Source organism: Barbus barbus, assembly GCF_936440315.1.
Source record: "Barbus barbus genome assembly, chromosome: 29".
Taxonomy (NCBI): domain Eukaryota; kingdom Metazoa; phylum Chordata; class Actinopteri; order Cypriniformes; family Cyprinidae; genus Barbus; species Barbus barbus.
In genome coordinates, this window is record NC_136757.1 from 28,599,454 (window position 1) to 28,625,153 (window position 25,700).

General features: G+C 35.2%; 3 protein-coding genes across 3 annotated transcripts in view; 2 read left to right on the top strand and 1 right to left on the bottom strand.

The window, feature by feature from the left end:
- Positions 1–25,700, top strand: part of LOC306849892 (uncharacterized protein) — a gene marked incomplete at its 5' end in the record, with an annotated part of 704,045 nt that overhangs the window by 406,619 nt on the left and 271,726 nt on the right. The gene's annotated exons all lie outside the window — the stretch shown is intronic.
- On the top strand, positions 547–6,597 carry LOC306849811 (uncharacterized protein). Its single transcript, XM_079385133.1, has 4 exons — positions 547–875; positions 1,004–1,113; positions 3,251–3,466; positions 5,623–6,597. The coding sequence occupies exons 1-4, from the start codon at positions 556–558 to the stop codon at positions 5,769–5,771; spliced, it is 795 nt and encodes a 264-aa protein (XP_079241259.1). The 5' UTR covers positions 547–555; the 3' UTR covers positions 5,772–6,597.
- Positions 8,271–25,700, bottom strand: part of LOC306849512 (early estrogen-induced gene 1 protein-like) — a 32,718-nt gene continuing 15,288 nt past the window's right edge. Inside the window, exons 3-12 of the mRNA XM_079384602.1 lie at positions 17,961–18,081; positions 17,705–17,734; positions 15,020–15,136; positions 13,732–13,778; positions 13,480–13,610; positions 12,750–12,845; positions 11,561–11,729; positions 10,797–10,918; positions 9,402–9,471; positions 8,271–9,306 (exon numbers count right to left, since the gene is read on the bottom strand). Coding sequence (XP_079240728.1) covers positions 9,261–9,306; positions 9,402–9,471; positions 10,797–10,918; positions 11,561–11,729; positions 12,750–12,845; positions 13,480–13,610; positions 13,732–13,778; positions 15,020–15,136; positions 17,705–17,734; positions 17,961–18,081 — 949 coding nt within the window. The 3' untranslated portion in view covers positions 8,271–9,260. The remainder of the gene's footprint in view (positions 9,307–9,401; positions 9,472–10,796; positions 10,919–11,560; positions 11,730–12,749; positions 12,846–13,479; positions 13,611–13,731; positions 13,779–15,019; positions 15,137–17,704; positions 17,735–17,960; positions 18,082–25,700) is intronic.

Sequence of the window (25,700 nt, forward strand, 5' to 3'; positions counted from 1 at the left end):
TAGGTTATATAAGCACTTTACTAACTGGATTTTTTTTTAATAGCCTATATATTTTTATGCTATTAGAAAAAGCTAAAGTGTGATTAATGTAAATATAATATATACAATTTTTATATTTTATGCTATTATACTTTTTTATATATAATTATATAATGTAATCACTAACTGTAAGCACAGATTCTATCTAATATATATTTTTATATTTCATACTATTTTTAGAAAATATTTTTAGCATGTATTATATAATCACTTTACCTTAAAAGTTTGTTATATAAAAAAATTATAGTATACTTCATACATTTTTTTATATTTATCTATAAAAATTTGTCATGCAATCACTTTTCTAACTGCAAATAGTTTGTAATATATCAAATATTTTGTACAATCTTATATATCATGTAATCACTTAACTGTAAACAGAGTTTGTAATAATGAGCTGTTCTGCTGATGTAGAGCTGCGCTGGAATCTGACACGTTCATGTGCATTATTATCACTAGTGTGTTAGCTGACTAGTGCTCCAGTAGTTAGTGGTCAGACTCAGTCAGCAGTGGTCAATGTTCGTGATGGTTCTCTTGGTTCTGAGCGTGGTTTATTTCTCTCTAGGCCTCACAGCAGCGGCCCCTCCGTCCGAGCCGGAGCACAGCGGCTGTATTAAAGTCAACCGGTGTAAATGTCTGATGCGTGACGGGTCCGGCCTCATTGATCTGGGCTCAGTGGCGGATGAGGATGGGTTCATACAGCGACTCAAACCCCTGGCATCAGCGTGGGGAAACACAGACGTGCTGCTGTCCTTCAGCCCGTGTCTGCCCTTCTCTCAGCCAGAGGACTTCAGCATCACCGCCTGCACCGATGTGGCTGCCTGTGTCATTATAAGGTCAGACCAGCACATTTAAAATGATTTTTGCTTATGATCCAGATACCAGCTCACAGAATATCCCATCTGTTGTTGGGATGAGGTGTAATGTTCTGTATAATTGAACCTCATGGAAGCTGTTTCTGTAGGATTCATCAGGACAACAGGTCCATCAATCAATACTTGAACTACGGCAGACATGAAGGCAATAAATTCAGCTATAACGACTCAAAGAAAACCCTCACTGTGTCTTATTCCAGTAAGTAACTATCAAGCAAGTCTTTAACTCATGGTTCACTTAAATTGAAGGCTTTTAGCAGATTCTATGCATGTGGGTTTGGATTTTGTTTTCCCTTCATAAAAAAAAAAACCTTCATTCAAAAACTGCATGTTGTGTTTACTTGTGTTATCTTTGATTCATATTTAAATTTGTTTGATGATCTGAAACATTAAAGTGTGACAAACATGCAAAAAAATTAAAATCAGGAAGGGGGCCAACACTTTTTCACACTACTATATATATATATATATATATAGGCCTACAGTCATGGCCAAAAATATTGGCACCCTTGGTAAATATGATCAAAGAAGGCTGTGAAAATTTATCTGCATTGTTAATCCTTTTGATCTTTTATTTTTTTTTAAATCGCAAAAATCTAACCTTTCATTGGATAATTAGAATTTAAAATGGGGGGAAATATCATTATGAAAAGTTTTTCTCTAATACACATTGGCCACAATTAACGGCACTTTTTGAAACCTCCATTTGTCAGTTTAACAGCTCTAAATTATCTCCTATAATGCCTGATGAGGTTAGAGAACACCTGACAAGAGATCAGAGACCATTCCTTCATCCAGAATCACTCCAGACCCTTTAGATTCACAGCTTCTTCTCTTCAGTTCACCTCACTCATTTTCTACAGGGTTCAGGTCAGAGGACTGGAATGGCCAGCAGAAGCTTGGTTGTGTGCTCAGTGACCCATTTTTGTGTTGTTTTTGAGGTTTGTGTCTGGATTATTATACAGTTAGAAGATCCAAACATGGCCCATTATAAGATTTCTAACAGAGTCAGTCACTTATTGATTTTTTATCTGTTGGTATTTGATAGAATCCATGATGCCATGTGTCTGAACAAGATGTCCAGGACCTCCAGCAGAAATATAGGCCCACAACATCACAAATACAGCAGTATATTTCATTGTACACATGGGGCACTTTTTATCCCGGTGTTCACCAAACCCATCTTGAGTGTTTGCTGCTAAAATGCTCATTCTTTAGTCTCATCTGACCATAGAAGCCAGTCCCATTTGAAGTTCCAGTCCTGTCTGATAATTGAATATGCTGGAGATTGTTTGTGGATGAACTAGGAGAATTTTTCTTGAAACCCTCCCAAACAACACGTGGTGATGAAGGGGCTGTTTGACTATTTTTTTTAAGGTTTTCTGACCCCAAGACTCAACTATTTTCTGCAATTCTCCAGCTGTGATCCTTGGAGAGTCTTTAGCCACTCAAACTCTCCTTCTCACCGTGCATTAGGACGATATAGACACACGTCCTCTTCCAGGCAGATTCATAACATTTTCTGTTGATTGGAAATTCTTAATTATTGCCCTGATGGTGGAAATGGGACTTTTCACTGCTCTAGCTCTTTTCTTAAAGCCATTTCACTAATTTGTGAAGCTCAATTATCTTTTGCTGCACATCAGAAATATATTCTTTGGTTTTTCTCATTGTGATGATGATTAAGGGAATCTGGGCTTTGTTTTCCCTCCTATTAATATTTCTGTGAAACAGGAAGCCAAGGCTGGATCATTTCATGTTCATAATCACCCTGGAGTGCTCAAAATTGTGAATATGAATGGGAATATACTTCAGAGATATTTTACTCATAAGAATTTCTAGGGGTGCCAATAATTGTGTCCAAAGTGTATTTGAGAAAAACTATTATTTTGAATGAATTTTTTAAATGAAAGATCAAAAGTATTAACAATGCAGATTAATTTTCACAGCCTTCTTTGATCATATTTACCAAGGGTGCCGATATTTTTGGCCATGACTGTGTATATATATATATATATATATATGCTATACAGTTTTAGTTTATTTAGTTTGGGGGGGGGGGGGGTGTAGTACTTTGTAAAATAACACAAGTTTAAAAAAAAATTATATTGTATTTTATTGCAGTTCATGTTTATTTTATTAAAAGTAACAAAACATTAATGGTTTTAGTTAACTATAAAAATCCTGCTAACAATGTCAAGTAGCAAATCAATGTTGCACAGTAACACATTTTCACAGGATCATGAAATGCTCAAACTATTTCATGTGTGTAAATCTAAAGCTATCTGAAAGCAATAGAAAATATCTTGACCTCATGACCTCTGTCTCTCTGCCAGTGTTTCCTGACAGTGAGCCTCAAACTGTGGTTCATTACCAGTGCGGCCCGGATCGCTCCATCACACACAGCCAGAGCTTCAGTGCCGACGGGCCTCTGCAGATGTGGGTGGAGAGCCCCTGTGCGTGTCCGAACGGCTGCACGCTGGTGGACGTGGGTCCCGGGACCATCTTCCTCATCATCCTCTGCCTCAGTGTGACCGCTTACTTCATTATAGGTCATTCTGCATCTCTCAGATGAGCTTGTGGTATTGTTGGTCCAGTAGAGGGCATTACAACCACATCAACAGCTCCAAAATGATTAGAAATAAGGCTGCATCTGAAATAGGTCATAAAATTAATATTACCAGAGAAGTTAAAGTAAATACGCTAGAAATTCGCACGTTTAAAGGACGTAGATTTAATACATGGGTGGACTACGAACATGTAAGAGCCGAAGAGTTTAAAACATACGAGCACAGTTCAGTTGAATGATAAAGTTTATGTTATGTCTTCATCCGCTTCTCCCATTTGCTCTTTTTACATTGACTATCACTCTATACAGACTAATACAATCAGATACAACAATAACTTCTAGAATATTTATTATACTGATAAGCAACAATTAAACTGTCACCAACTGAACTTCAGAGGTCAAACTATTTAAAATATAGTGAATTAATCTACAAACTCGATCATAATGCACAATGTTTCCATCTGACATGTATTTCGAGGTGCAGTTAGTCATTTTAATGGAGTATATTTGTGTTGAATGTGATCTTTCAAATGGAAATAAATGTGCGTATCTTATTTGTAGCCAGTACTGGAGCCTGTACCATGAAGCTAGATTAGCTGGCAAGCCAGGTAAGTGTCTATTGAGTTTGCACCAATCCTGGGTTTTAGGTACCATGAAAGTGGCTTGGCTTATACCTATATATATATTATCAACTAAACTCACTTCACAAGTTTCACTTGAACTGATATGGCAAGATGTTTTCTTTTAGTTGTTCTCTTTCACTGACAGCTCTTTCCACCTTGCTGTGTAAATGTATTTATATTTTTCAATCTCTTAATTTTTGGCATTGAATTACGAGAAGCGAATCACAGTTAAAAGGCATGTGATTGGCTGTTCATTACTGATGTCACGCTTTCAAGTGCATGTGCTTCATTCAGGATCAAAGCTTGAGTTGACATAGAAAGCTGATGATCAGGTACCAACAAAACCAGATTGGATTGGTTTAGTTTTGTCAGCTCAAATCTAATCCTGTAACCCTGAGTTTGTTCAGCCACTATCATGGTACAGGCCCCTGGTACTGACAGTGTCGTGTAAAACAAGGCTGAAGGCACGAAAAGCGGAAGAACAGACAAAGCGAATCAATTGAGTGAGTCATTTACTCTGTAACCGCTTCGATTCGTGACTTCAATCATTCAGTTCAAGCGATTCACTAGCAAAAACCAAATCAAAAGAGCCATTCATTTTTGAATTTCGACATCGCTAAATGATTTTTCAAAGCATGACATGAAACAGAGCTTTTTGAAACTCAGAATCAGTTAAACCATTATCACAAATCATTTGATCGGGACCTTGGATCGGGATCTAAAACGATGATTCGCAAATCATTATTCAGTTCGGGAATTAGGAGCGCAGAGCACGAATCATTTGATTTAGATCGGATATCGGAGGAGGTTCATGAATCTCTTTATTCAGATCGCGAATAATTTGATTAGACTTCAATCTGATTTCGACTGATTGATCTTGATTCAGACAAGGGTGGTATTCTAGTCTTTGTTCCGATCGGAACTTCGGAGCGTGAATTATTTGATTCAGATCGGGACTTTGGTGCAGGTTCACGAATCATTATCAGATTGGGATTTCGGATATGCGCTATTCTGAGTTTATATATTCTGAGTTTATATATTCTGAGTTTATAATTCAGACTTTTGTCGGAAATAAGTGTCCATATAAATTGCCTCATATTATTGTTTTCTGTCCGAGAAAGAATCCCTTTACGGTAACCATATGCAAACTATGGAAGCCCATTTCCGCCACCGAATAAAAAATTAAAAAGGTAATTGCGTGACACGAACTCGTAATTCTGACTTTTTTTCTCTCAGTTTTTATCTCGCAATTATGACTTTATAAATCGTAATTCTGACTTTATAACCCACAATTGTGAGTTTATATCATGCAATTCTGAGAAAAAAAGTCAATAAACTTTTTCTTTTTTTACTTTTTATTCAGTGGCGGTAATGGGCTTCCATAGCAAACAGTTCAGTGCTTGAGTGAATGAATCGAACTGAATCAGAATTATTTGCACAGCGGTATTTCACAGCCATGCCCCTGATTTCGGTATGGAAATTATCAGATATCTTCATATCCTCTCTGTATCTGTAGGATCATGTGCGCTCCGGCCGTTCAGGACCAGTAATGGTGTTCAGATGGCTCCAGAGGACAGTGTTTGGTGTATGATCTGCTATCAGCTCAGAGAACGGTCCGAAGGCGGCAGGCGGAAGAGGAACTACTCGCTGACAGACACGCTGTGAACTCACTGTTTCAGAAACTCGAAGGCCTGGTTTCACAGACAGGGCTTAGGTTAAACCAGGATTAGGCAATAGTTCAATTAGGACATTCAAGTAGTTTTTATAAACATGCCTTAGAAAAAAAAACAATAGCCTACTGGTGTGCATCTTGAGACCAGACAAATGCAGACATATTTTAAGATCAGTTGAAACAGCTAAGATTTAGGTTTTAGTCTGGGATTAGGCCTAAACCTTGTTTGTGAAACCGGAGGTATATGCATATAAACAAAGTCCCTTTAGTCTTTGAAATCTAAATCGAATTTGTTTGCCGAGGTGTGAGTGCTGTACAATTTTTAGAAGAAATGAAGGAGCGAGGATGCTTTAAAATGATCAAAAGTGGCAGTAAAGACATTTATAATGTCAAAACATTTCTGCTTCAAAAAATGCTGTTCTTTTGAATTTTATTCATCGGTGAATACTGAAGAAAATGTATCACGGTTTTCATGAACATATTAAACCTTTTTCAGCATTGATAATAATTAGAAATGTTTCTTGAGCAGCAAATCAGCATATATTAGTATGTGATACTGAAGACTGGAGTAATTATGCTGAAAATCAGCTCTGATCACAGGAATAAATGACATTTTACAATATATTACAATGGAATACAGTCGGTCATTTGAAATTATAATATTTTACACTTTTTACTGTATTTTTGATCAAATAAATGCAGCCTTGGGGAACAAAAGAGGCCTATTTCACAAACCTTACTGACCACAAACTTTTAAATGCTTGTGTGTATAAACTCATTATGTTTGTTAATTGGCTTTAACAAATAAAATATTGCTTTAATAACAGGGGCTGATTGAATACTACAAGATATAAGCAAAATGGATCATTTAGTTTGAATCAATCCATCACTACAACAAACAGAAATGGGTAAGAGTTTCTTAAACTTTATTAAAAGCACATTTGAGATTCACAAAAATAGTGCGCTACATACAAATACAAGTGAATTTCATTGAAATTATAGACATTTATTAAGTTATAGGTCTATCTTATTAATATAGCATTAAAATGTTAGCTTATTTGCAAGAGATTTGAAGGGCTTGTGCATTTTGTACTCTTTAACTCGTTAAAGAACCAGTAAAGATCTCAGTGTTTGGTGCTGAACAGATGAACGTCATTCTGCTTGCGTGATCCAAAGTGAACCTATATAGTGTTTAGTGCTAATGTTGTGCACTGTGATTTAGAAAGTGCTCAAATGAATGCCAATCTGGAGTATGTTCACATTACTATAAATGAGAGAACTCCTGTTTAAAAGCTTAAAGAGAATGGAAATATATGAATAAAGCGGTCAGAAGACTGGTTCAAGCACTCGGTTCACATGAGCAGCACCATACGCATCTGAAAGAGTCGATCACAGCTTATCAAGTGCACTCGAGAAACACAAAACACACTTCATCTGAAGCATGCGTTTCTGTAAAACTCCAGCACAATCTGTATCGAGGGATTGTTTTGGGAAGGAAAATAACCAGCCAGCTGGTTCTGGGAAATCGGAGTTCCTCTGTACTGGAAAAATCAGTCTCAGTTTCGTGATTTCAAGAGGCTGAGGCCCATAAAACTCACTTTCATAGTGATAAAGACCAACTTTATTGTTCTTATATGAACCAGCAGTGGTGCTGCCACTGACTGCATTTAGAGTCACACTAAACATCAACAGCTGGCTTTGTCCTATAAACATGTTCTTACAGAAGCTGTATTTAGAAATATTAGGTCTTTTGTATTTAATCGTATGCTGTTTGTCCCCCAAAAGTATTTGGGTGAATCCCATGAAACCTAAAAAAAAATGTCCAGGTCATATTTCATCTCAAAATCTGAATTTACTAAGAAAAAGAAAGACTATTATTAGTCTTATTAAGATTTGTGATCATTTTTTTATGACATTTAAGTACATTACCCCAAAATTCTTGAAATGCAAAATTTTTTAAATAATAATAAAATAAAATGACAAAAATAATAAAATTATAATAATGAGTAAAATGAAAAAATAAATAAAGCAGTTATTTAAAACGGAAATAATCATTGTGAATACAAAATAATGGGAATTATTTGTGATAGGAATTACAAAAATGCTTTTCATTGAACAAAATAATAAAAAAAAAAGAATAATAAAATAAAAATCTAAAGGAACAGTTCAAGAACAAATGACAATTTGCTGAAAATGTACTCATCGTCACATGTAGATGAGTTTGTTTCTTCATTTGTTTCTTGAATATGGAAATACAAAAATGTGTTTGTCTTCTCCAGATGTTAACTGATGGACTGGAGTGGTGTGGATTATTGTGATGTTTTTATCAGCTCTCATTCTGACGGCACCCATTCACTGCAGAGGATTCATTGCTGAGGAAGTGATGCAATGCTACATTTCTCCAAATCTGATGAAGAAACAAACTCATCTACATCTTGAATGATCCGAGGGGGAGCACATTTTCAAAATATTCCTTTAACTTTTCTAAAATAGCTTTCATTTTCTCTTTATGAAGAAAGAATTTCTTCTCATTTTGATTTTGAGGTACAATGTGACCTGGACAGTTTTGGTGAGATTCTCTTGTAAAGTGCATTAAACTGGTTTTATAACACTAGAATCTGTAGGGAGGGAGTTTTGTGCTGCACAGCAACAAGGTTAACGATCAGAGGAAAACCCAAGACTGAGGACGTCCTGTGAGTCAGAGAACATCTCTGGTCCTTTCACAGCACTCAGACCGGCTGATGCTCCAGGAAAAGCCCACCTAAAGAGCCCAATCATGTCAAAACTTAGTGTTCAATGCAAATGAAAAACATGGCATCGGAAAACACAAGTACACTTACAGATGTGAAAGGAAGAAACAGACGAGACAAAACACACACATACAGTATGCAGCTGGATGCAGACAACAGTGGTATGCATGGAAGCCTGTTTCCAACACAGAATTCAAAAATTAAAAAGGTAATTGCCACTTTTGAATTTCATGCAAATCTGAGGGGGAAAAAAGAACTGTGAGATTTAAATTCAGAATTCTGCCTTTTTTTTCTTAAAACTCTAGTTTATGTCTCAATTCTGAATTGATGTCTTGCAATTCAGTTCCACCACGGAACAAAAAATTAATAATTGCAAATATTTCTCAGAATTGTGAGTTTATATCTTGCAATTCTGAAATTATATCCTGCTGTTTTGAACTTAAATGTTGCAATTCTTACTTTTCTTCTCAGAACTGTGAGAAAAAAAATCAGAATTTTGGAATTTGCGCAATTACCTTTTTTTCTTTCATCCTGTCAGAAACATGCTTCCATAGATATAAGATCAGATCTCTGTCCAGAAGAAATCTTGTTAGATCTGGGGAAAAGCGTCATGGTGGTTTGCGTCAGACAACTGCAGTGGTTTGGCACTTAAACATTTATCTGGACTAATTTAGATGTTGATGAAATATCTGATTTAAGAGGTGATTGGGTGATGACACCACAGGTGTAAATCTAATGGCTTTCGAGGACGACCGGCTCATACACTCCAGCAGAGACCCTGTAACACAACACAGTGTGATCAGTGAGTTTGTGTGTGTTGTGTTTTTGCTGCTCTTGATGCTGTATTTCTGCGGCGTGTTTCTGTGGAATCACCTGTTTCCCAGCTGGATGCCGCTCAGCGCTGTCGTTCCGTCTCTGCTCACAAACAGTCTCAGGTTACTATCTGAACACAGACAGACAGACTGCAGTGAGCGCATGACGACTGTTCACACCTGGATTTAACATGTGGCTCAAATGCATCTCCATTGTAAGCGGATTTTGCCAGGTCAAGGGTCAATATTTCATCACTACATACATCAGCGTGTTTATATCAGGTATGATAAAGATTTACTAAAGAAAATATCATGTGTGTGTATGATGTGTGTGTATATATATATATATATATATAAATAAATATTTTATTGCATTTTTACATTGAGTTCCATTTTAATGCAGATAAATAAAAACATATATGCACATACATATATAAACAAATCTACAAATGAATCATTTTATGTATTATATATACAAATAATAAAATAAATTATGCAGATTTGCAATATAGAATTTACATAATATATAGTAAGTTTACTTATATATAAATAGAGGAGTTTATTATACAGTATATAAAAAGTTTAATTTATATAATATCTTAATAAATATAATATCTTATTTCTATGCACTTTCAATGTTCATTGCACTAGTGTTTATATATCTTAATTTATAGCTTATTCATATCCATTTGTAATTATTTTCATAGTTTTTGCTCATAGTGTACATACATTTACTGCACAACCCATCTGTATAGTATGTTCATATCACCCATCTGTATATCATACTGATAGTATTTAAAAACTTGTAAATTATGTCCATAGTACTACTGCCTTATCTGTATATTCTGTACATATGTAACATATTGTAGGCACTGTATATCCTGTACCTCTGCTTATTGCACTTCTGGTTAGATGCTAACTGCATTTCGTTGCCTTGTACCTTACATGTGCAATGACAATAAAGTTGAATCTAATCTAATCTAATCTAATCTAAAAATACATTTGCAGATTTGTGTATAAATTATATTTCAACATTTATCATCATTTAAATACCTGCATCAATACTGGAAATACAAAACAAAAACCCAACGAACCATTTAAAAAATAAAAATAAAAAAAAATAAAAAATTGTAAAAACCATTTTATATATTTTTGTAGTTTTATTTATTTATTTCCAGATATATTTTCAGCATATAAATAAAGTGTGTACATTATCATCTAAATACCTGCATCAAGACTCAAATGTATGAAACAGAACTCAATGTAAATCTGCAATAAAGCATTTCATTAATCATGCTAGATTTTTCTTAAAGCCGTTCCTAGCTGCTAAAGTTTAAAGCTCTTGTTTTGATGCAATAATTATTAGTTCCGTAAGCAGATGCGAGTATTTCCACTACTAAGGTGCAATACATCAGTGCTCAGACGAAGTTTGATTGTCCTGTGATCTGAAACTCACCTTCATTGTTACTGATGTCAGAAAAGTTCTGACTCTGGACGATCTTCTCCACGATGTCGTCTGCGTCGATACGTGTATCGTTGACCCAGGACGGGTGATCCTCCACCGAATCCTGCTTCCTCCTGGAATACACAGAAGGAAATACCAGTTACATTTATTGCTGCGATTGTCATGCGCATCTTCTCAGTGAAGCACAGTTCTCTGATCAGTAATAAATCTCCATCCGAAGGCTAGAGAAACTCCAAAACGCCCCGCAGAAGAAACCCAGGAAATCCCTTTAGCGCTAGCTAAACAGAAGATTTAACTTTAACACAGGACTACGACAATATATGATTTATCGGAGTCGTCTTATAATTTTCATTATAATAAAGTATATCTATAATGCAATGCTAATCGACATAGCCTTTATCAGTGCTTAGAATACTATGAAATATGTTGCATGCCTTATTCGGTGTAAGAAGCCACATCATCTCACAGGATTTATTTCGAACACTCGGCTGACGTTATGAAGTGAGTTTGGAGTAAAAATGTTATTAAATGTGGTATTTTCATGTGCTTTCAGAAGGGTCGGCATTTACTACACAGAGCCGTAGTTCACTGAGAAGCTACGCAAACATTTTCATCATCTCAGAACGAATTCTTCGATTTCATAATCGTACGATTATATCATCTGCGATTTTTTGTCAGTGAACTAAGGCTCTGTGTAGTAAATGCTGCTCCATATCAAACAGATGATGGAGATTTACTGGCTGCCGTTGTCGTACTGTGGCGGTCTGTTGGAGGGTAACATGGGCCGCGGGGGTCGCGGAGGCCGCTCGGGACGGGTGTCACTCTCAGACGGGGGGTCGGCGCTCACGCTGCTGCCTGTAGATGCGTTCCTGCGATGGGTCAGATCAGACAGACTGGAGGAGCAGGAGTGTTCGGTGCTGTAGCCTGAGCACAAACACACACACACACACAAGCATGATCAATAAACATCATGCAACACTTCAAGCTCCACATCAGAAGCACTGAAGCTTCGCAGAAGAGCGATTTTATGATGTTTGCAGGATGCAGAAAGTGGTCTTAATAAATATATTTGAGCTTCGAAAAGAAAAACATTCTAGCGATGGCCTTTTTTCACTGATGAAAAAGTAGTAGTCGAAAGTTTGTTTCATGAAATGTCATTTCACTTTCACTATCAAGCACTTTGACCGTCTCCTGAGAAAAATTTTGATCATTTGTTTTAATTAAAGTGATAAATGTTGGCAATTTACAGAGTTACAGAAAAAGAAATACAAAACCAACATCAGATGACAGCAAGTAAACAATAAATACTAAAAATCAATAAAACAATACAAAAAATATGCATAAGATATCTTATAAAGTTAGACAATTTTTCAATCATCAGTCAAATCGTATGAAAATGACATGATTAATATTTTAAATATATCTATTAAAACACATTTAAACATATTTAGTCAATGTTATTTTAGAATAATTCAAATATGATTATAGTTTTCAGTACTTCGGATTAATATTATAATTTCTTTGTTTTTATTTTTAAATAATATTATAATATTATTATAATATTATTCAGATGCAGAACTGGACCTGCTATTGCAAAGACAGATGAATTGTAATGCAGCAATAATTTGATAAAAGCACACAAACGCGCTGTAGCTGATGAGATTCACACGGTGAATGTCCTGGAAAACATTGAGTGAAAGAGCTTTAAGTGTCTTTTAAGTGTTTTTGCCGTAAGTGCTCCTGAAGTGTCAGTAGCAGTATGTTAAACACACATTCCCACACAATAGCAGCGTCGCGACCTAAAGCATGAAAAAAAAAAAACAGGAAGCTGTAGGCGCGCTTCCTGAATCAGCAACTGGCGATGACATGCAAGAAAACGTACAGAGTTCAACGGGCTTTCCTTTCTTATGGAAAGACAGTCAATGTAAACACACACACACACACCTGATAGTTTGCTCTGCTGACTGGCATAACTCGAGTTGCGTGAATGACCCGTGTGAAACGATTCATCAGGACTCTGACCCTGATCCTCAGGAAGAGCTGAAGAACAAAAACAGAAAACATCATTCAAAATGAACACAGAAACACTGCATTGAATATTAACAATAATACCACTAACAAAGGAACATAAACATGAAGTTTACTGGACATGCACTATGATATTCTTTGAAATATGTGACCCTGGACCACAAAACCAGTCATAAGGGTCAATTATTCAAAACTGAGATTTATACATCATCTGAAAGCTGAATAAATAAGCTTCCCATTGATGTATGGTCTGTTAGCATAGAACTATATTTGGCTGGGATACTGGAATCTGAGGGTGCAAAAAAATCTAAATATTGAGAAAATAACCTTTAAAGTTGTTCTAATGAAGTTCTTAGCAATGCATATTACTAATCAAAAATGAAGTTTTGATATATTTACAATAGGAAATTTACAAAATATCTTCATGGAACATGATCTTAATATCCTAATGATTTTTGGCATAAAAGAAAAATGGATAATTTTGATCCATACAATGTATTTTAGTTGATTATTGCTACAAATATACCTGTGCTACTGATGACTGTGCTCCAGGGTCACATATTAGGATTTCATTATTACTACTGGCTAGGTCTCATTCATGTCTGTGATAAAATACACCTTTAATAAAGTGATTTTTTGTTTTTACCAGAGCCGAATATAGAAGGTCTCTGTTTAGCCAGTCGGGGCAAAACCTCAGTGGTTCCTTCTCCTTTACAGTCCAGCTGCAGGGAAGGGTCTCGACCGGCCACAGATATACATTTGGCGGTGCTTGGGGGACTAATTATACACAAAAACACTTTTACAATGTCTGACACTCATGAAATCAGGAACATTCCTCATAATGTCATGCATCAGCCTGAAGGAGGCGCCACAGCTCTTATGTGAGCCACACACTCACGTTTTGAAACACGGATCTCCAGATAAGAGGGTCATTCCGATGGTCACCTTCAAAATGACAGGAAAGAACATATTAGATTTTCACAGATCAGTTTTTCATGAAGAATAATGCTTGCATAACTTACTGCCTAGACTTCAACTGAATATTTTTTAAGCAAGATGGAGCCCGGTTTTAAAACATAACATAATAAATAACAACCATCACGCAGGAGAGAGCAGAAATGTGCGTGCAAACACATTTTACAATCACATATTTAGAAACCTATGGTGTTATTGTTTTCTTTTTGTTCATATTAAACGTAAAGTTTCGGTTTTCTTTCTTTTATTTATTTAAAATTATTTTCTGTCTACTGTCCCTTGTATATGTCAATGTTGTCTTGAAAAATGTTGCATTTCTGTTTTTGTATTTAAATGATTTGTTTATCATTAATTTCTTGCATTTCTGTGTACTGCCCCTTGTATTTCCATCCCTACTGGCTTGATTTTAAAAATGTGAAATTCCTGTTTTTATTTATTTATTTTCATTTAGTTATTATTTATTTGTTTATTTACTATTTATTTATTTTATTTTCTATCTACTGCCCTTTGTTTTTGTACCTCTTTTGGCTTAGTTTCTATTTTACTTATATATTTTCATTTATTTTTATGTATTTATTTATAATTGTAAATTCATTTCTTGAATTTCTGTATACTGTCCCTTGTTTTTGCTCCCTGTTGGTTCGATTTTTTAAAAGTGTTTTATTTAATTATTTTCTTTTATTTTTTTATGTAATTACATCTATTTGTTTATTTTCTCAAATTTCTGTCTATTGCCCCTTGTTTTTGCTCCCCTATTGGCTTGATTTGAAAAAATGTAAAGTTTCTGTTTTATTTATATATTTCATTTATTTTTTATGTATTAATTTTTATTTATTTGTTTTACATTAATTTCTCTTTACTGTGCCTATATATGTATTTGCACCCCTGTTGGCTTAGTTTTAGTTTGTGGGGTTACTTATTTTAATTCTCATTCTTGCTTTTCTAGCTACGGTCACTTGTATTTGAACCCTGTTAAACTGGATTTTTATTTATTTATTTATTTGTTTTTCTTTTTAATGTATGTATTTTTATTATTATTTTTATTAATTTGTCGAATTTCAACCCAGATGCCTTGATTTAAAAAATTGTTAAGTTTTACTTTATTTATTTATAATTAACTTGTCACTCACTAGAAAATGCTGTTCCTAATAAATGAGATAAAAAAAAGAAAAAGAGTAATGCAGTATGTGAGCTGGTGTTTGACCTCTGACCTTTAGGATGGAGTTGTCCTGCCGGGTGTTCTTGGTGTCGTATCCCTCCAGCAGACAGCAGCGTGCGGTGGAGCCCGAGCCAGCAAACTCTGCCATGTTCAGATCAGCAAAGCCCAGCTGAGAGGATCACACACATACAGACCCGGCTGACACTGACGTTTGTTTAGAAGCACAGGATTCCCATCATGCCATGCCAAATGTGAAATATGTACATGTATATAGTTTGGCAGCGTATAGAGCATATGGTGCACATCAGACTCGTTCCCTCCTGCTCTTTCTCAGCCAACAGTTTGTTGAAACTTTGCCTTTCAAAACTAATTTGATTATAAGTTGAGCCGAGCTGCAGGGGAATACCAGATCCGTCCATACCGGAATATCACAGTCACGACAAAATGAATCACATTTTTCCCAGAATAATCCACTTCTGGAGGTAATTGGTAAGTTGGTTTGTATTGGTAAGTCTCTTCTGCTCATCAAGGCTGCATGTATTTGATCAAAAATACTGTAAAAATGTGAAATATTATTAGAATTTAAAATAACTGCTTTCTATGTGAACATACGGTCAACTGTAATTTATTTCTGTGATTAAAGATGAATTTTCAGCATCATGACTCCAGTCTTCATGTGTCACATGATCCTTCAGACATTATTCTAATCTGCTCAAGAAACATTTATTATTATTATCAGTGTTAAAAACATTTGTGCTGAACTTAACACATTTTATTTTTCAGGATTCACAGATGAAAAGTTCAAAAGAACATCTTCTGTGCTTGAATTAAACGTAAGTTTTGGCTTTATTTATTTATTTTTTAATCTATTCTGATTTCTATTATTTATTTAAAATCGTCTACTGTCCCTTATTTTCACCCCGTCTGCTTGATTTCTGTTTTTTTTCTCTCGTTTCTATTTATTTATTTATAATTTTAAATGAATCTCTTGCATTACCGTGCCTTCTAAATTACTGTGCTTTATTTATTTGTTTATTTATTATTTTTTAATTACTTGAATTTCTATTTACTGTTCCTTGTTTTTGCTCCCTGTTGGCTTCATTTTAAAAATATTATGTTTCTGTTTTACTTATGTTATTCATCTATTTCTGTCTGCACATTTATCATTGAAATTGAAACATTATAAATGTCTTTACTATTAATTTAATGCGTCCTTGCTTTCAGTTTCTTTTTTCCTGTTCTGTTGTGCAACCATAAGTCTCATGATAATGCAAGTCTAATCTTATAACTGCCTGATCTTTTGTTGAACAGATCACTTTTTCTAGTCAATTCATTTCTAGTCAACTAACAGACATTTTCTCAACTAGAGCAACTTGCAGTACATTCATTATTGGCTGTTTTGACACCAGCAAAGCGTCATTCCTGTCAGGGCGTTCGGTAAATGTTTAGTAGATGGCTGCTAGTTAAACATCCTGTTAAGTTATTGTCACATCTCCCCGAGGGTTCATTTCCCTGAACACCTACCGCTGCCAGATACATTTATTTAAAGAGCCCTTCTCCTGCAGAGCACAAGTATTTTTAGATGGGGGAAATCCAAACTTAGCCCTGCTGCAGGGGAGAATACAAGGAAAAGTTAATTAACTGGTGAAGAATGAAGCATTCCCGCCCCTGTCTGCTATCTAGGGCACTTATGGGTAACGGCGGGTCAAGCCCCGAGTTTGAATGGTCTTTTAAGCATTGCTTATGTAAGATAAGCGTCACATGCCTGAAACCTGTGGTCAAATGACCATGGCATCATAATGAGCGTGTAAATCTTGTGAGTTGAATCAAATGAGTTTACAACATCATCTCGAGGCGAGTTAGTGCCTCCTCCTGTACACAATAATGCTGTGAAGTTTAATGTTTTGTTGACTGTAGAGTGTTAAAGTGATGTATGACTCCAATAACACCTTGTGAAGGCTGAAGGCTTTTCACATGATGAGGTTTGTGTGATTTTAATGTTTTGCAAGGATGCCAGCAGAAAACAAAGCGTTCGCAAAAGCAATGCTTAATTTTGAAATCAAAAGTAGTTCAAATTGGGAATCCACTGACCAATGAAAATATCAGAGAGGCAATAAATCCAGTTTGCTATTTTTTACGGCTTGATTTCAAATTGACACGGCTCTTTATAACATATTGTGATGGAAAAACAAGACGGAAGAGAGACGGATCCTGTGCATATTCAAAGCTTTATGCAACAAAGTCAAAGGCATATCATGGCATTCAGATCATGATCCTCCCTATATTATGCACAGAAGATATTTTATGTGGACTAATAAGTAGTAATGATGATGCTTGACTTGTACACCACTAATTAAACCAGTGAAATGCACCAGCGTTCAAACGTTTGGGGTCGGTAATATTTTTTTATGTTTTTGGAAGTGGCTTCTGCTCACCAATGCTGCATTTATTTGATTAAAAATACATTTTAAATGCTAATAGTGTGAAATATTATTGCAATTTCAAATAGCTGTTTTCTATGTGAATATATATTGTAAAATGAGATTTATTGCTGCTTAACTCTTGGGGAGTTGGAAAATGAGCCTATTTCCAAAAAAAGTGGAGTGTTCCTTTAAAGATATTTAAAGAGATTTGAATTCATGTTAAATTCAAATTGTTAAATTAATATTCGAGCCTTTGAATGAATGTTAGATTGCACACATGTACAGTAAGGAAAGATGTGGAAGCTTTCACTCACCTTTGAATATGCTTTTCCTCCTTTGAGTTCCTGTATAGAAAACAGGAAGAGCGTGAAGTTCAGAGACGGGACAGTCAGACGCACCGAACGGCATCGATGTTTATCTCAACACGCCTAAACACAACCTCACCCTTCATGAGCAACACTTCAAGCTGACCAAAAAGTTTAATTTGAGCTCCAAGTTCAACTCAAACTCGGCAAGACCTCAAACCTAACCTCGCTTCAATGAGACTAAACCGTGAAGAACTCATCTTACCTTCCTGACAGAGATGCGACACACGCAGGGGTCCAGAACGCCAGTGTTGGGGTTGGCGCTCATTTTGCATACAAAGGAGAACCTCTTCCTCCAGCAAACAGCGTTCTGGTGGACTTCTTCTCTGTGGGCGAGAGAACAAAGATCCAGGGTTGTTATTGCAGACACACGCTCAAGTCGCAGATCCAGACTGAACGCTGATGATATGTTGATGTTGGTTGTGATATCGACTCTCTGCTAATATTTCAAGCTGTGGGTCTGTTTGTGATGGCCGGTCAAGTAGTAAAGCGTTTCGAGGCCGTCAGCGACTGGAGAAGATCCAGACCTTCAAAGGCAAGGAACTGGGATCAATCAAACCTCTCATTCCTCAACTGAAGGGAGTTTATTTCAATAGAAGAGCCATTCTGAAGCGTTTAGTTATAATGTAAAGATATTCACATTATATTATAGTACATGTGCTCAATAATTGACACAATGCCTGCTTCTGCTCCTACTAGTCATGCACTGAAATGAGTTTTCACAGAATCACTGTAAATGAAAGTTCTCATTTATAGCAAAACAACCCCCCAAAAAACTAAAATATTTAAATAAAATTGATAAATATTTAAACTGCACATAAGGCAGTTTTTATATGCACATGATATAACCATGTTTACTGTGCATTCACACCGCCGCCGGCGAGAGTGTAAATATTCGCTCTGGCCGCCCTGCCAGCGACGCTGTAGAAAGATTCGTTGACGATCTGACGATCGAGCGCTTGGTCTTGTATTTAAAGGAGCCGCAAAGGAAACAAGCAGGTTGATCTTGTGCAGACTGACCACAATCGGTGTTGTTTTGAAGAAATGAATTGCATTTCCGCTGAAAAACAAGCGTTCTAGCGTGAAAATGCTTGGGAACTAATGCGGTGGGAACCAAAGTTTACAGGACTGCGTTCTCTGGAACCCTCTCAAGCGGAGGACTTCTACATTCCGATTGGTTGCCGCCCAACCACGTCATAGCTCATTACCATAAAGTTGACCTGACTTCAACTCTCCTCGACGCCCTCACCGTCCAAGACGAGCTCGCCGCCGCCTCACATTGAAAATGAATGACTTCCAGCCACTTTGACGCTCTCGCCGGCGGCGGTGTGAACGCACGGTTAAGTTCAAGTTAATGAAGACATCACTAATCAGGTGAAGTAATATATAATGATTATGTAATACAGCATATTTTATTTAGCTTTCTAGAGTTATTTTTCTACCTATAGCGATCATATAGACGTTGCATGGCTTTCCTGAGGTAAATGTGATGTGACCAATTTAAATGGCGCATTTCTGTGTTCGAAACACTGATTGATCAATTATATGAGACATAAGACATTTCAGTACATTTTACTGTATAGTTCAACATGCCTTCTGATGTTCATTCATGTATATTTCATGATACAACACAAAGAAGAGATCATGGCCGTAACCAGGGCTTGAAAATTAGTGAGGTCTAAGGTTTGGTTAAGAATTGTGCTATAATTTCCCCTGCAAATACAACTCATTATATACACTAACACTTTAAAAAAAAAACTATATGTAGGTGTTTGTGAAAGATATTTTCTCTGTTTTGGAGGAATGAACATCTTTAAATTATACCATATTTATTACATCACAATACTTTACTATAAGTTAGGGGTGGATAAGTTTATCAGTTGTTTATTGATCATGCAACAATACATATTACTGTTATAGTTTTCATTAATAATCATTGCTATATAGATGATAGCTTTCTCTAGTGCTCTTATGAATGTTTTTAGCATAACTTTGCGAAAATTTATCTACTGAATGAAATAGCATAGACTGAAACGTTGTTTCACATCAAAAGTTACAAAGCCCAAAGTTTATTGCGATTATTAGATGGCAACGTAAGCATGCAGCAAATAATGTTAAGTGAAGTTGTTCATGCATCAACCAAACACAAGCAGAGACGAAAAGATTATGGTTCAGGAAAACAAATATGGATCGTCCACACAGCTGACATTGTAGTTGATCTACATTGCATGCATGAAATACACAACGACAGTTAAAACGGATCATAGAATACGCTTTAATTAAACTTTTTCTGTCAATGGATTTGGCAAATCACAATGGCTTCGGTCATTTTTGGTGCATCACCAGTTCTTACCCGCTGAAGACTGCAAACAGAGTAACAGACTGGATGGGAACTGCTCAAAAGTCTACATTCACAAACCCGGCGCTTATTTACTATACAAACACACAAGCGTCAAGTCAAATATACACACAAACACATTCCCACAAACTCATGATTGTCTTTGGGAATGTAAAGAGAAGCATGAACAAACAGTACTGAATATTCATGAGCTTCTGACCATCTGCTATACGTCTAATAATACAACCCCAAGAACAACTTTCAGTTTTTCATAAGAAACCACTGAGGGAGGTATTAGCCGACTTTAAATTAGAATGGCAAATGTTACATTAACGAAACCGTAAGCAATTGACTAGCAACCACCCAGAACACCCTAGCAACCGCATAGCAATGTGCTACAACCACTCAGAAGTTCTCAGAAACCTCACAAGTTTCTGGGAATACAGGTTTGAGTGGATTTGCTAGCAGCTGGATAAAATAAAACTGTTGAATGCTTTTAAAACAGTATGTCGTCATGGATTTGGTGGATATAAACACACGAGAGATCAGAACAGAACATCTCCATCTACAAAACGTTCTGCTAATGTGGCTTCTCGCCAATAACGGCATCTGTTCCTAATCCTTCTTCACACACAAACACACACACACACACACACTCACTTCATACCGCACTGAGGAGTGGCATTAGTGTGTGACTCAGTTTCATGCTCTCGGCCTAAAACTAACTGCATACATGTTTGCTTACACTCACACACGTTCATCTAAATGAGGACACACCACACTTGTTTTATATAAAGCAAATTAACCCAAACCATAACCCTGTGCTCGGTTTGGGGCCTCTGAGAGACCGTGACATTTCAATAGCCCAAACATGCTTAAAAGTGTGTTTTAGGAAACAGAAACAACTTAAACGAGAATAGAAATAACAGAACTAGTCACATTCGTCAAATGTGCATGCCTATAGCTTCTGATACAGATGGATTAAAGTTTCAATAATGCCTGTCAAATGAACATGAAATATATGAAATTCATATATTTATTATATTACCAAATACTCACAACTGACACGTTTATTTGACAAGGCAGCATTAATTTGATCAAAAGTGTCAGTAAAGACATTTATAACGTTACAAAAGGTTTCTATTTCAAATAAATGCGGTTCTCTTGAACTTTATATTTATCAATGAATCCTGAAAAATTAAATGCATCACAGTTTCCACAAAACGTTTTCAACACTGATAATAATCAGAAATGTTTGTTGAGCAGCAAATCAGCCTATTAGAATGATTTCTGAAGATCATGTGACACTGAAGTAAGGCCGGGTATCGTTCAAAGATTTTCCATATCGATGCCGATACTGGTTCCTGAACGATACTTTTTTCCATACCAATTTTATGAAATCAGATTTAACAAGATTACATTGTCTCAAAAAACTTTTTATTTTTCAGCTTGTTGACATTTATATAGACTCAAAGCCTCATCTCCTGAGCCACTACACAAAGGAACTAAATATAGCCAATACAATAAATAATAGTAAAATAGTTTTAATAAAGTTCAAATAGTTCAGTTTACACATCAGTTAGGCTACGTCTACACTAGTGCGTGTTCGTTTTAAAACGCATAGCTCAGACAGAATCATCATTTCTATTCATTTATTCTAGGTTGACTTCAAGAAATTGAAAATCTTTATCCTCTTTCATAAGTGAGTGTTTTAGTTACTTTCACCATGTTTTATTGTTATTAAATTGTTGTAGTATGTCTAATTATTTGAATGCATAAAAACAACTTAGTTTATTCAAATTTATTATTAAAATAGCCTTATTAAATGTTTTCTTTTTCCTCAGAAATTATGTGTTCTGTATGTGGTTTTCAAATGAAGGCATAAAACATAAATTTAATTTATCTTTAAATGATTGAAAATCAAACTTTATTTATTTTGGCAAACAAACGGGATTTACTATTAAAATTAAAACAGGGAAAAAATGTTGTGTGATAATTACTAATAATAATTTTAATAGTAGCAGTATGTACATTCTAATGAACAATAATAATATTTTTTTTACACTTTTTTTACTGTATTTTTAATCAAATAAATACAGCTTTGGTGAGCAAAAACATTAAAAGACACAAACCTTTGAACAGTAGTGCATTTTTATATAGACACCAAACATAAAAACGGTAAAATCAAACTGATCGGAATAAAAAAAAGATTCACTTTATTCATTAATCATTTCATTTACCTTTTAAGATATAAACACACACACACACAGATTCCAAGAATCCTTAGTATCTGCAACAATATCTGCCTATCATTTAAGAAGCAGCATTGAAGCGGCTGATAAATGCATGGAGGGTCATCAGAAGGTTTAGTATTGTGCGTTTCTTCTGTTCCAGCACTTGTTGTTATCAGAGCCGGTCTGGTTCATTCTCTCCCCCCCGACACATTCTTTCCCAGCATTCCAGGGGCCTTAGTACTTTGCTCTATCACTGTAGCAACATGGGAACATGGGAGGAAAGAGAAAAGGAGGACACCCATAATGCACCGAGAAAGAGTGATAAAGGTTTTTGACTTGGGCCAGTAAGAAACCACTCAAATTATCCTGAAAATCCTAAAAAGTATGCAAGATTTGCATGTACTTTTTCTTCAAATATCCAGTATTGTAATGAAATACTGCTCTGAATTCCAATCCATCGATGCAACATCACATTTTCAAAGCACCAATTGCTATAATAAATACTCCCACAAACAACAACACAACAGGCTTTATGCGTTCTTGCGTTTTCTCCTTTCATGCCCTCGGCTCGACTCTCTCCCACGGCGGCCAAGGCAAACCCAATCAAGCGCTCCTGAATGGACCAATTGTTGGGAGACTCGGGACAATTTAGAGCATACAAAAGATCCATGAGCGAGATTCATGTGGAATAAATATGCATTAGATGTGAGCCAGGCAGACTAGCAGGGAGCAAAGGTTTGCTGGGAGAGAAAAATGACAGGCAGGTGGGTGAGATTCAAAACTCTTTATTATCAGAGATGATTAAAAATTCAACTGAAAGCTTAAATAGTTTAAATAACGTGCAATGTTTAATGTATTTTTTGCAAAAAAATATTGTTATAATTGTGTAAAAATACTATTAAATAAATTAAAGAATATATTTGTTTTTGAAATGTAATTTTTGGAAAAATATAATTGTGTAAAAAAGAAAGAAATTTTTTATATTTTATAAAATAATAAAAAGGTGTATAAATATCTTATGAAAATGTACTCAACTGTTTTAAATATTGATAATAATAATAATAATATAATGTTTGTTGAGCAGCAAATCAGCATGATTTTAGAAGGATCATGTGACACTGAATATATCAAACGAGTTTCAGGTAGTTTTTTGTAAATAATAATAATAATTTTAATTTTAATATACAAAAATTTAATTGACACTTTTATTCAGCAAAGTTTGATACATTTTGATTTGACACTTATTTTGTTTGAAAAGAAAATTAATACCATATTAAAGAAATATTTAATAAATATAATAATGACACAACAAAAAAATATATAAATACAGTAGTGCTGTCAAACGATTAATCGCATCCAAAATAAACGTTTGTTTACATGCGTGTTCTGTGAATATTAATTATGCATATATAAATACACACACATATGGTATATATTTTGACAATATTTACATATTAACATGTACATATTTATATTCATTTAATTTATATTCTATAAAATATGTTTAATATATAAACATAACGTTTTTCTTAAATACACATGTATACATAAATATACACAGTACACACTCATATATTATGCAAACAAAAACTTATTTTGGATGCAAATAATCGTGATTAATTGTTTGACAGCACTAATATATAGTATATAATGCATATTTGTTCATTAATGTATATTTTTCATCATTAAACAAATTATAAAAATATCATGAATGATAGAATGACAGATCATTTTAAGCCCCCACAAAAAACGTGTCAGACCACTGATGCTAAATCATGTATGTATGTCACATGGCAGGTAATACAGCTTCTGCACTGAATATTCATATGCAACACACAGTAAGTCTGATTGTGTGTCGTTTCTCGAGATGTAGCGTGCTGAACGCTCCGAACAAAACCCAGAATACAAAACAAAAGAGAGAGGCTTCATTAAAGAGAGGAAGCCCTGAAAGAGGACAGATCCTCCCCCCTGACCCAAAGCACACGGCCTCTCAGCGAACACCAACACAATGATCACAATGAGCCACTCAAACTCAACACTACACCACTAACCCAACCACGGTACCACTGACAAATTTAGAATATTCGTCGAATTTAAAATAAAAATCCACATTCGAATGGAAAAACGTTGCACTTTAAAAGACTTCATGCCGTTTTTCCCCCATCCCACTGCATCTCATGATTTTAAATGAAAAACGTACTCTTTGTGATTGGTTTTAGGTCTTTTGTATTAAACTATACATAAATGATGCTGTTTTGTTTCTAATTGTTTAAGCAACTTTATCAACATTAATTTAAACATTATGCATTTTTCAAAGATAGTTGTGTTATTTTATTGCTTTGAATAAACATGCATTAGTCATTTTTGCTCAATGTGCCCTCTTGTGGCCTCAGGAGAGAAGCCAAAAGCTTTTTTTCCCCCTAACTGAAATTATTCCTTTTAAATTCGAAAATAGTTCGAATATTGATAATATTTAAGTACAAAATTCGAATTGAGTTTTTCAGCCATTTCGACAGCCCTAGTCGCTGTATGATCCTCTTCCACGTCTGTGTAGCCCTGTTTTTGCAGACGATTCAGTCGAGCAGAAATGTGCTGCGTGAAACAGGATTCTTATCTCTCATCCGTGTCAGAGTCCAGGCGGTCCGTGTCAGACCCTGACAGCGCTTGGACAAACATCCCCAGAGCCTGATGTCACCACAGACCTTCCTATACTATCTGCTGGCGGACGCAGAGCCTCTGGCTGCATGACAGCGCAGGATAAGGGAAGGTGAAACAGAGGGTTCGGCTCATTTCAGCGAGGAAGCTGTTCTTCAGTACTTAGGGCAGTGTTTAACATCATACTAGTATAGTTTTTGTTAATATTTTAAAGTAGATTTTATTTTTATATTTTTTTTGTTTTCACTTTAAATTTTAGTTTAGTTTTAGTAACTGTGTTTTTGTAATTTAAAAAAATATATATTTCTATATATTTTTCATAATTAGTAATTACACAATATATTTTGGTAATATATTTATTATATTTGTCTCAATTATATTTTTATTAGTGCTGTCAAACGATTAATCTCACCCAAAATAAAAGTTTTTGTTTACATAATAAATATACAAAGTACACGCACATATATTATGTATATATAAATACACATATATGCATGTATATATTTAAGAAAAATATGTTATGTTTATATATTAAAGGGGTCATATGATGCTATTTTAAAGATCATTATTTTGTGTATTTGGTGTAACATAATATGTTTAATGTTCAAAAAACACATTATTTTTCAAATACTGTACATTATTGTAGTTCCTCTATGCCCCGTCTCTCTTAAACGCGTCGTTTTCTACAAAGTCCCTCCTTCCGAAAAGCGCAGTCTGG